The sequence below is a fragment of the Salvelinus fontinalis genome, chromosome 17, assembly GCF_029448725.1.
Source record: "Salvelinus fontinalis isolate EN_2023a chromosome 17, ASM2944872v1, whole genome shotgun sequence".
In the NCBI taxonomy this organism is placed as follows: Eukaryota; Metazoa; Chordata; class Actinopteri; order Salmoniformes; family Salmonidae; genus Salvelinus; species Salvelinus fontinalis.
In genome coordinates this window covers 17,048,686-17,061,219 of record NC_074681.1, presented here as the reverse complement: position 1 = coordinate 17,061,219, position 12,534 = coordinate 17,048,686, and the positions used below count along the sequence as shown (strand labels likewise).

The 12,534-nt window shown below is 41.9% G+C and overlaps 1 protein-coding gene across 3 annotated transcripts in view; it reads left to right on the top strand.

Moving 5' to 3' along the window:
- Window positions 1–2,099: 2,099 nt before the first annotated feature.
- LOC129813851 (complement factor B-like) overlaps window positions 2,100–12,534 on the top strand; it is a 37,146-nt gene continuing 26,711 nt past the window's right edge. Inside the window, exons 1-6 of one of the 3 annotated variants that reach the window (XM_055866425.1) lie at window positions 2,100–2,413; window positions 3,052–3,258; window positions 9,890–10,075; window positions 10,791–10,964; window positions 11,084–11,176; window positions 11,302–11,444. In XM_055866425.1, coding sequence (XP_055722400.1) covers window positions 2,356–2,413; window positions 3,052–3,258; window positions 9,890–10,075; window positions 10,791–10,964; window positions 11,084–11,176; window positions 11,302–11,444 — 861 coding nt within the window. In that variant the 5' untranslated portion in view covers window positions 2,100–2,355. The remainder of the gene's footprint in view (window positions 2,414–3,051; window positions 3,259–9,889; window positions 10,076–10,790; window positions 10,965–11,083; window positions 11,177–11,301; window positions 11,445–12,534) is intronic. The other 2 variants (XM_055866424.1, XM_055866423.1) reach the window with 2 other exon arrangements.

Sequence of the window (12,534 nt, the reverse complement as noted above, 5' to 3'; positions counted from 1 at the left end):
AAGCCTCCCAAGCAAATTTGGAGAAAATTAAAGTATGCATCTTAGAAATAGTTCTCACATACAAATGTATATAAGTCTGAACTCAGAATCAAATAGGCATCCCAATAATAACATGGTTGTTGTGGTGGAACTTTTATTTTGAATGGCGATTTTGTGCATTTATCAAAACCCCATCAAGTAGCCTGTTTTCAGATGTCATGTAAAACAAGATTATTAGGGAAATCGTTCTTGCAAAGCATGTAAATGTTTAAATCAAACTATTATATTAATCTGACTTAATGTGTGCATAATCAGTGTCAGCCATGTTATTAGTTGTAACACCAGCCACACAACACTATAAAGGCCAACATTTCTGACACGGCTAGTACTTTGTCGAAGCCATAGACCCTGTAACACTGAACGACCCAAGATGTCCAACAATTGTTTACGACCTAAGAATTTGACCGCGGTGTGGATATTTTGGCTGCGATGGCAATATCGTGGCATAAGACGGCTGAAATCGTAGTCTGTGCGAGCCTTATCCCATCTTTCTCTGAGCGTACACGTCTTTGAGCTGGAGGGCTGCTGAGGAACACCTGAATGGTCTCATTGTATATATATATACAGTACATCCAAAAGGATTCTCACTTTTCTGTTTGAGGAACCCTGAATCTACCTACATCCATGGCTCATGCCAGCTGTCAGTCTCTGCCAGAGTTCAGATTCCGTAAAGGAGAAGCGGGGGGTTGATCAGTCTCTGGAGATCAAAGCATCTGGGTAGCAGTGCTGATCTTGGATCTGTCCATATAATCTTATTCATTATGATCTGAAACTGATCCTGGATCAGCACTCTTACTTTGAGATGCTTTGTGGTTACGGCCCAGATGTAGAGACTGCTGTTTGGCTCTCTTTGGCCTTTGTGGGATTTAAGAAGCCGTTCCTCAATCTGTATTTGAGGCCATCTGCCCTGTCAGACCTTCCGGGGGTACAGGAGGAGGGAGGATCGATCTGCTTGCCAGTTGTTTTTGTTTGAGAGCGATAAAGTCCAGCTTTTTCTCTTTTTGTGTGAGATTATAAAAGTTTGATGAATTCATGTACATATATTAAAACTGTATAGAAATAATCTTTAGCAATGTTTGACTTAAATGTCAAAATATTTGATTGGTATTGATGCAGGGGTTTATATTATATATGAGGACGAAGTACTTTTAAAATGAAGATATGAGGATGGCTTTAGTTTGTTTTTCTTCTGTAAATGACAACCCCAATTGTTGCAGTATATCGGTAGGATTCAGTTAAACAATGAATCAAGTTTGGCTCCTCATTTTCAATTTACAATTTTCTCTGTCCCGCTGGCTGTTTTTATTTGTTCTTGTATATTTATTTAGGCTTTTGATCAATGATTTATCCCACTGCTGCCTAATATTGTGTTCTACCGGGTCAGTTGGAAACATGTATGATTTGTGCAATAAACAGAAGACAGTCCCTTGTTATTTTGACATGGGTTGTTTTTAACTTGTTCAGGCATCAGGCTCTGTTATCCAATAACTGAAGACACTTTTATAAAGATCCTTTTAATGTATGATTTTAATGAGATATATTTTTTCATTCTCCTGTCTGTGTTTATTACTTATTTTGTTTTATGTGAAGCACTGTTACTTCTTTTGAAAAGCACTATATAAATAAAGTTAACTAGGAAGGAACTCAATTATTTAGAGTGAAACGGTATAGAATTTCACCAAAAAAATGCTTACGTTACACATGATTGTATAGTGGCTTTTACCTAAGCTTGCCCGAGGTATGGGGAACCGAACAAGTATGGATATATGATAGACCACCTGGCTTCCAGTAAAGTTAGTCTGTGTGCTTTAGCCATTTCTTCTAACTTCTGTTATTTGTTGAACAGTGGAGGAGTTGCCTAATGCACAAACTGATCTGACTAGTGGGCTAGAGACTACCCACATAATTGCTCAAACAGAAATCCACACACCCTTCAGCAAATCACTGGCTCTTGTCAGCAAGATAAAGGCACAAATGAAGAAAATATTTGAATCAATATCTTCTTCACTGATGAATACCTGGGAGACTGTTGGCAAATAACTATGGGTCATTACCTTGTCTCAGAGCTCTCCTTTTACCGTAAAAGCAAATCCATGAGTGATGGGTCCAAGCCAAAGTCAAGTTTTTTGCTGTGTGTGTATGTTTAACAGTGGCCTAGTTAAACAGTGACCGTATTATTGATATAACAGTGTTTGCTACCTTTTCGATTCTCAGCATAAATTCTCAGGCTCCATATTTATGCTCACAAATAACGCACATTCCCAAATGCTCAACTCTAAACCTTGTCTCAACTACTGCAACTCTTAAGACACAGGGATGAGACCTGAAATATTAACTTTGATATACTCCTTAATTCTCTGCCTTGTCTGCACTGGTAAGTCATTGGTATATGTTTGTATTTATGTTAGGCTGTCTTACTTCTTAAGGTGTTGAGCAATATAATCATACTTTGATAGAAAATAAAAGTATTGCAATAGTGTGTATATGACTATTAGTAAATACAAGAGTTACAATTGTTTTTTCCTGAACCCTAGCTTTGCCTCAGACCTGTACAGAGCCATAGATATTTGTCTTTATGCTGTACCTATAATGTTATGTTCAAACTAACTACACTGCTCAAAAAAATAAAGGGAACACTTAAACAACACAATGTAACTCCAAGTCAGTCACACTTCTGTGAAATCAAACTGTCCACTTAGGAAGCAACACTGATTGACAATACATTTCACATGCTGTTGTGCAAATGGAATAGACAAAAGGTGAAAATTAGCATAATTAGCAATTAGCATAATTTAGCCCATAATTTCCACCTTTTGTCTATTCCATTTGCACAAAAGCATGTGAAGTTTATTGTCAATCAGTGTTGCTTCCTAAGTGGACAGTTTGATTTCACAGAAGTGTGATTGACTTGGAGTTACATTGTGTTGTTTAAGTGTTCCCTTTATTTTTTTGAGCAGTGTATATTACACAAGCACACAGCCTCATGTCTCTCTCTCTCTCCATCTCTCTCAGTAGTCTCGTCTGGAGTTTCTGTCTGCAGTACTGATGGCATGTCCATTCGAGGAGGGGAGTACAGTCTCTCAAATGGATCAAATGTGGGCAGTGAGCTGTTGTACCACTGTCCTGATGGTTATTACCCTTACCCCAAACGTATGCACAGATGTCTGGGCAATAATCGCTGGTCCCCAAGCCCCAGTCGACGAGGCAGTGAGTGCAGGGGTGAGTATGGTGAATTGATGTTCAATTTGGATAACTTCATTCTGTACTCAGATCTTTCTGCTGTTCAAGATAACACACAACGTAGCACCTCCACCCCTGAGGGTCTTTGACAACCATCCCCAAAAGGTCCACCACCCTTGCCCAATCTGCCTTCTCATTCAAAGCAACAAAAAAATGGAATGGCCTTCCCTCCTCTCTGAAAGCGTGTAGTAGTTTCCAAGCCTTTCTTGTCTGAGGCAAAAAATGATCAAGTCCAATCAGACATGCTCACATTGATTTAAACCTAAAAGGTCACTGACTTGTTTTTATGCAACAGAAGACACATTAAAACCAGACGACTCACTGGACAGACGTTTTACATTTTCAAATCAAATGTTTGTACCTCCAATAAGTATGTTATGCTCGGTTTACAAATGCAACAATGGTATGGTTAATTAAGACAGAAATAAAAGTAGGGAGGTTGGTCATGGAGGATGGTTGGGCGTGTTCTGCGACCGTCTAGCAATCCAAAGGTTGCATGTTCGATTCTCGTTGGAGACAACTAACAATTTAGCTAACCCTTCCCCTAACCCAGGTTTTCCAAACTCGGTCCTGAGGACCTCAATGGGTGCACATTTTATGATCAAGTTTTCATTGTTTTAATCAGCTGTGTAGTGCTAGGGCAAAAACTAAAATGTGCACCCCTTGGGGTCCCCAGGACCAAGTTTGGGGAACGCTGCCCTAACCCTTAACCTTAACCCAATTCACATAACCTGCTATGTAAAACCTCCTTACCTTTGTTGTTAGTTCTCCTTAACCTTAAATTCTCCTTGTAATTCTCATTTATGGCTCCACAAGCAGCCTGGTCTCAGAGAAAGACGTAAAATATTATACGTCTTCCAAGACTCCTCCAAGATGTATGATAGGTGAGGTCATCCAAGTAAAGGCCCTTTCTCACCAAGTCAATTATTTTCGTCAACTCAATATTAGGAAGGTGTTCCTAATGTTTTGTGTATGTGTATATTAGCCTATAGGCCTGCTAAAGTGAATCTTTGGCGACCACCTGTGCTTTAGGCAACCCTAAAAGACAGACAAAAAAGTATTCGCTGGAGTTTACCCTTATCAATAAGTGGTTGCACTGATTTAGATAAAGCACCCAACCAAATTTAAATGTTTCGTCAAAATAACCACCCATTTCTTCACTAAAATATAATAACGGCTGATCATTAGCCTATGGACAAGTTGCATGCCTGTATTTCAGTTTTTTAAATGGTTGTCAATTCATCTTCATATAGCCTATATCACGGCTTTGATGGATCCTTTTAGGTGGGTGGATTTGTGTACGATTTCGCAAGTTTTCTATGTCCATTCAGAAAGTTTCCTAAAATAGGCCTAGCTTGTCTAGACTTCATCTCTTTAATCAGATCGAAAGAAAATTATAGGCAGCAGCAAGTGTAATGATGGTCAGCATATACAGTGGGGCAAAAAAGTATTTAGTCAGCCACCAATTGTGCAAATTCTCCCACTTAAAAAGATGAGAGAGGCCTGTAATTTTCATCATAGGTACACTTCAACTATGACAGACAAAATGAGAGAAAAAAATCCAGAAAATCACGTTGTAGGATTTTTAATGAATTTATTTGCAAATTATGGTGGAAAATAAGTATTTGTTCACCTACAAACAAGCAAGATTTCTGTCTCTCACAGACCTGTAACTTCTTCTTTAAGAGGCTCCTCTGTCCTCCACTCGTTACCTGTATTAATTGCACCTGTTTGAACTTGTTATCAGTATAAAAGACACCCGTCCACAACCTCAAACAGTCACACTCCAAACTCCACTATGGCCAAGACCAAAGAGCTGTCAAAGGACACCAGAAACAAAATTGTAGACCTGCACGAGGCTGGGAAGACTGAATCTGCAATACGTAAGCAGCTTGGTTTGAAGAAATCAACTGTGGGAGCAATTATTAGGAAGTGGAAGACATACAACACCACTGATAATCTCCCTCGATCTGGGGCTCCACGCAAGATCTCACCCCGTGGGGTCAAAATGATCACAAGAACGGTGAGCAAAAATCCCAGAACCACACGGGGGGACCTAGTGAATGACCTGCAGAGAGCTGGGACCAAAGTAACAAAGCCTACCATCAGTAACACACTACGCCGCCAGGGACGCAAACTCACTGTATATGATAGTTTCTCCCCCAAGTTCTGCAAAATGTCTAAGACATCCTGTAACTCATATTGCCTCCCCAATCCCCTTACGTAACTTTCCCTAGCAACAACATTTTAATAAATCTAACCTCCCCCTGACAGCAGGAACCATCTTATCAGCAAGTAAAAACTCAGAAAATGGGTTTGACCGAAACTTGACCTTTCATCACAAGTATAGAGTCATAACAATGTGAACGAGTGTAAGCATCTTCTGACAGGTGGCTGGTTTCATCAGGTCTGTGGCAGCCTTGTGTTCTCAGAAAACCAGCTAGCCACGGTAGGATCCAGACAGGAGGAGTCTGAATGTAGACGCCTTCTGATAGTGTCTGAAGGTCACAACCCTCAAAACAGGTTTTAACACACACACAGAGGTCTCCTGAAGAGGAGACCTTACAGTTTATCATAACATCATTTATTAACCCTTTAAAATGTATAAGGCATTGGTTTAACCTTCTTCATGTGCAATATTTAGATTTTACTTTGTGTTATACCACTCATATTATCAGGTCCAATAGCAATGATTGCAATGACTTTTATTTGCAATGTCTTGACTTCTGTATTGAAACTTGTCTCTTTGTCCAGAACTCTGTTTTTCTTTATGTCTGGTGTATTCGGGAAATATTCAGACCCCTTGACTTTATCCACATTGTTTTAGGTTACAGCCTTATTCCTAAATTGATTACATTGTTTCCCCCCCCCTCATAAATCTACACACAATACCCCGTAATGACAAAGCAAAAACAGGTTGGCTGTGTGCTTAGGTTGTTGTCCTGTTGGAAGGAGAACCTTCACCCCAGTCTGAGATCCTGAGCGCTCTGGAGCAGATTTTCATCAAGGATCTCTCTGTACTTTGCTAGACTTGACTAGTCTCCCAGTCACAGCTGCTGAAAAACATCCCCACAGCATGATGCTGCCACCACCCTGCTTCACCGTAGGTATGGTGCCATGTTTCCTCCAGAAGTGATGCTTGGTATTCAGGCCAAAAAGTCCATTTGGTGCATTTTGGCAAACTCCAAGCGGGCTGTCATGGGCCTTTTACTGAGGAGTGGCTTCCATCTGGAGTGCTGCAGAGATGGTTGTCCTTCTGTAAGGTTCTCCCATCTCCACGGAGGAACTCTGGAGCGCTGTCAGAGTGACAATCAGGTTCTTGGTTACCTCCCTGACCAAGGCCCTTCTTGCTCAGTTTGGCTGGGCGGCTAGAGTCTTGGTGGTTCCAAACTTCTTCCATTTAAGAATGATGGAGGCCGCTGTGTTCTTGGGGACCTTCAATGCTGTAGATATTTTTTGGTATCCTTTCCCAGATCTGTGCCTCGACACAATCCTGTCTCTGAGCACTGCGGACAATTCCTTCAATCTCATTGCTTGGTTTTTGCTCTGACATGCACTGTCAAATGTGGGACCTTTATATAGACAGGTGTGTGCTTTTCGAAATCATGTCCAATCAATTGAATTTACCACAGTTGGACTCCAATCAAGTTGTGGAAGAAACTCAAGGATGACGAATGGAAACCGGATGCACCTGAGCTCAATTTCGAGTCTCATAGCACAGGGTCTGAATACTTATATCAATGAGAAAATGCTGAAAACCTGTTTTCGCTTTGTCATTATGGGGTATTGAGGATTTGTTTTATTTAATCCATTTGAGAATAAGGCTGTAATGTAACAAAATTTGGGAAAAGGGAAGGGGTCTGAATACTTCCCGAAAGCACTGTATTTTGTCTGTTTGTATATAATGTTGTAACGGTAGTCCTCCTCCTCTTCAACCGAAGAGGAGGAGTAGTGATTGAACCAAGGTGCAGCGTTGTGAAATTACATGATTTATTAAGACACGACAAAACAACGAAGACAGAAAACGAACTATACTTGAAGTAACTAACAAAATAACAAAACGAATGTGTAGACAGACCTGAACTATACGAACTTACATAAAACACGAAGAACGCACGAACAGGGAAAAATAGACTACACAAAAAGAACGATGTACAAACAAACCGAACAGTCCCGTATGGTGCGACAAACACTGACACAGGAGACAACCACCCACAACGAACACTGTGAAACAACCTACCTAAATATGACTCTCAATTAGAGGAAAACGCAAAACACCTGCCTCTAAGAGCCATACCAGGCAACCCTTAAACCAACATAGAAACAGAAAACATAGAATGCCCACCCAAACTCACGTCCTGACCAACTAACACATTCAACAAACTAACAGAAATAGGTCAGGAACGTGACAAATGTTTTCATGTTTATATGTTCACCTGCCCAGAGAATGATGGAAATGAGCTGTTAGCTAAATCTGGTGCAAAGCATCATTTATCTGCCTTTTTTTTTGTACTTATTTTTGTTGTTGTACATTGTCCCTGTCCAAATAAGCTTATAAATAATACAAAAATATATCACAGCTGCCCGTTTCCCTTAAAGTTGATGATGTGGTTGTTACTGACAAGAAGCACATGGCTGAGCTTTTTAATCACCACTTTATTTAGTCAGGATTTCTATTGGACTCCATGCCTCCTTGCCCGTCCAACATTTCCTCATCTCCCACCCCTTCTAATGTGACTAGCCCCGATGCTCCTCCCTCTTTTTCCCCTGCCCCGCTACAAAGTTTCTCCCTGCAGGCGATCACTGAGTCCAAGGTGCTAAAGGAGCTCCTTAAACTTGACCCCCAAAAAACATCTTGGCCAGATGGTTTAAACCCTTCCTTCTTTACAGTTGCTGCCCATATAATCGCCATGCCTCTCTCTGACCTTTTTTTACCTGCCTCTCCTCTCTAAGGAGGTTTCCATTGCTTGGAAGGCAGCCACGGTTCGTCCTTTTTTTAAAGGGATAGATAAAGCTGATCCTAACTGTTATAGGCCTATTTCTATTTTGCCCTGTTTATCAAAAGTGTTTCAAAAACTTCTCAATAATCAACTGACTGAATTTCTTGATGTCTATAGTATTCTCTTTGGTATGCAATCTGGTTTCCCTTCAGGTTATGGATGTGTCACTGCAACCATAAAGGTCCTCAATGATGTTGCCCTTGATTCTAAGCAATGTTCTGCTGCTATTTTTATTGACTTGGCCAAAGCTTTTGATACGGTAGACCATTCCATTCTTGTGGGCCGGCTAAGTAGTATTGGGGTCTCTGAGGGGTCTTTGGCCTGGTTTGTTAACTACCTCTCTCAAAGAGTGCAGTGTATAAAGTCAACATCTGCTATCTCACATCAACAATATAGCTCAGGCAGTAGGAAGATCTCTCATCCATTTATATGCAGATGATAGTCTTATACTCAGCTGGCCCATCCACAGATTTTGTGTTAAATGCTCTACAACAAAGCGTCCTTAGTGTCCAACAAGCTTTCTCTGCCCTTAACCTTGTTCTGAACACCTCCAAAACAAAGGTCATGTGGTTTGGTAAGAGGACTGCCTCTCTCCCCACAGGTGTGATTACTACCTCCTGAGGGTTTAGAGCTTGAGGTAGTCACCTCATACAAGTACTTGGGAGTATGGCTAGACGGTACACGGCCCTTCTCTCAGCACATATCAAAGCTGCAGGCTAAAGATAAATCTAGACTTGGTTTCCTCTATCGTAATCGCTACTCTTTCACTCCAGCTGCCAAACTAACCCTGATTCAGATGACCATCCTACCCATGCTAGATTATGGAGACATCATTTATAGATCGGCAGGTGGCTGCTCTCGAGCGGCTAGATGTTATTTACCCTTCGACCATCAGATTTGCCACCAATGTTCCTTACAGGACACATCACTGCACTCTACACTCCTCTGTAAACTGATCATCTCTGCATACCTGTTGCAAGACCCACTGGTTGATGCTTATTTATAAACCCTCTTAGGCCTCACTCCCCCCTATCTGAGATGTCTACTGCAGCCCTCATCCTCCACGTACAACACCCATTCTGCCAGTCACATTCTGTTAATGGTCCTCAAAGCACACACATCCCTGGATCGCTCATCTAGCTAGCGATTGGAACGAGCTGCAACAACACTCAAACTGGACAGTTTTATCTCAATCTCTTCATTCAAAGACTCAATCATGGACACTTTTACTGACAGTTGTGGCTGCTTTGCGTGATGTATTGTTGTCTCTACCTTCTTGCCCTTTCTGCTGTTGTCTGTGCCCAATAATGTTTGTACCCTGTTTTGTGTTGCTGCCATGTTGTGTTGCTACCATACTGTGTTGTCATGTGTTGCTGCCATTGTTGTCTTAGGTCTCTCTTTATGTTATGTTGTCTCTCTTGTCGTGATGTGTGTTTTGTCCTATATTTTTATTTATTTTATTTTTAATCCCAGCCCCCGTCCCCGCAAGGGGGCCTTTTGGTAGGCCATCATTGTAAATCAGAATTTGTTCTTAACTGACTTGCCTAGTTAAATAAATAAAATAAAAAAGAATATTCACTAATATTCTCCCTCTATCTCGCTCCCAACAGTCATGACATGCCCTGATCCCAGTGAGCTGAGAAATGGTGAGGTGTCTCCTGGTCTATTGCGGTATGTTGTTGGGGACCAGACCACTTATGAATGCCATGACGGTTACGCTTTTGCCGGCTCCGCCTCCAGAGTCTGCCAGAGTAATGGGAAGTGGAGTGGTGACACGCCTATCTGTGATCATGGCTGTAAGTGAAAAGATCTCTTTAGTCCAAACTCTTACAAATCCCTTTACCAACCCCCAGAGATCCTGAAAGGCCCTGTGCAGTCAAAAACATTTTCCTGTCTTTTATGTATATTTCCACACTATTATGTTGGAATAACACTGTGAAATTGTGAAAATGATGATGATGCCCTTTTAGTGTAATTGTTGATTGACAAAACCACCTGATATTTCTGCCTGTTTTGGTGGGATGGAGTTTTGGCCTTCCATGGTGACATCACCATGTGGTAAATTACTTAATAGACCAATAAGAAAGAGAGTTCCAAACCTCTCTGCCAATAACAACACATGTTTTGTTTCCCCCTTCCCACTCAGGCCACTCCCACAGTCCTAGCAAAATTCTTGCTTGAAAAATTGGTCTTTGCTAAGAAGCTATTTATGTTTCTTTTTGACCATTTCAATTGAAAACAATCACAATAAGGTACTTAATTGTTACAGAGAAATTACTTGTAATGAGATAAAAATGGCTGCATCGGGCCTTTAAGGGTTGATTAGGTCATGAGGACTGTAAGACATAGGGGACGTCTGCATCTCAGATGTAGAGCTGACTGTGTTCAAAATGGCACAGAGCATTAGTCTATTGTAATAACGTGTTTTCTAAAGGTAAGGTTTTTGTATGTAAAGGTAATTCCTCCGGTCCATTGTTTCCTTATCTTACTCCACCTTATCCCACACCCTAGCTGGACATTGCCGTGACCCTGGCGTTCCCCCGGGGGCCAAGCGCAATGGAAATATGCTTGATATAGGTGACCGGGTGAGCTATGAATGTTCTTTAGGACTGATGCTGCTGGGATCGAAGGAGCGGATATGCCTGGAGGGTGGAGACTGGTCAGGAACTGAGCCTGTCTGTTACAGTGAGGAACCATAAACCCATCCCTCACATTGTCAATAAATCCATGTAACACATAATACACAGATGCAGTAAGAAGCAGTTTAACTAGATACGTACAGTTTGAACAGTTACATTTTACAGGTAAAAACTACTATGACACTCCAGAGGAGGTGTCCAAGTACTTCTCTACATCCCTCGAGAATCGTCTGGCCATATCTGGCCTGGATGACAATAGTGAGTTGCCAAGACCCATATGTAGTGAACGACATTGTTCCTCTTTTAGTTTTGTTTTATACACCCCGTGCTACATTTTTTTTGCTTTGAAATCTGAACCATGCCAATTGAATATTGTCTTTCAGCTGATGGGCAGCAAGTACAAAGGTCCATCCAGATGAGGCAGGGAGGCAAGCTCCACATCTACATTGCTCTGGATAATTCAGGGAGCATAAGCAGAGATAATTTTACTGTGGCCAAAAACTGTGTTACAGCCCTCATCAACCAGGTACAGTATTACTAGTATTAAGACAAACGGACAGCTCAGATCTGTTGTACAATCTTTACAATACATTTAGGGCCCTATTCAGACTTGAGGAAAGTTTACTTAACATGGATTTAAGTAATACGATGTTGACTTGAGTCCATGTTTTATTGACTCATGTCCATGTTAAGTCTACTTATCTCAAGTCTGATTAAGGCCCTTAGTAATATACACTGCTCAAAAAAATAAAGGGAACACTTAAACAACACAATGTAACTCCAAGTCAATCACACTTCTGTGAAATCAAACTGTCCACTTAGGAAGCAACACTGATTGACAATAAATTTCACATGCTGTTGTGCAAATGGAATAGACAACAGGTGGAAATTATAGGCAATTAGCAAGACACCCCCAATAAAGGAGTGGTTCTGCAGGTGGTGACCACAGACCACTTCTCAGTTCCTATGCTTCCTGGCTGATGTTTTGGTCACTTTTGAATGCTGACGGTGCTTTCACTCTAGTGGTAGCATGAGACGGAGTCTACAACCCACACAAGTGGCTCAGGTAGTGCAGCTCATCCAGGATGGCACATCAATGCGAGCTGTGGCAAGAAGGTTTGCTGTGTGTGTCAGCGTAGTGTCCAGAGCATGGAGGCGCTACCAGGAGACAGGCCAGTACATCAGGAGACGTGGAGGAGGCCGTAGGAGGGCAACAACCCAGCAGCAGGACCGCTACCTCCGCCTTTGTGCAAGGAGGAGCACTGCCTGAGCCCTGCAAAATGACCTCCAGCAGGTCACAAATGTGCATGTGTCTGCTCAAACGGTCAGAAACAGACTCCATGAGGGTGGTGTGAGGGCCTGACGTCCACAGGTGGGGGTTGTGCTTACAGCCCAACACCGTGCAGGACGTTTGGCATTTGCCAGAGAACACCAAGATTGGCACATTCGCCACTGGTGCCCTGTGCTCTTCACAGATGAAAGCAGGTTCACACTGAGCACATGTGACAGACGTGACAGTCTGGAGACGCCGTGGAGAACGTTCTGCTGCCTGCAACATCCTCCAGCATGACCGGTTTGGCGGTGGGTCAGTCATGGTGTGGGGTGGCATTTCGCCA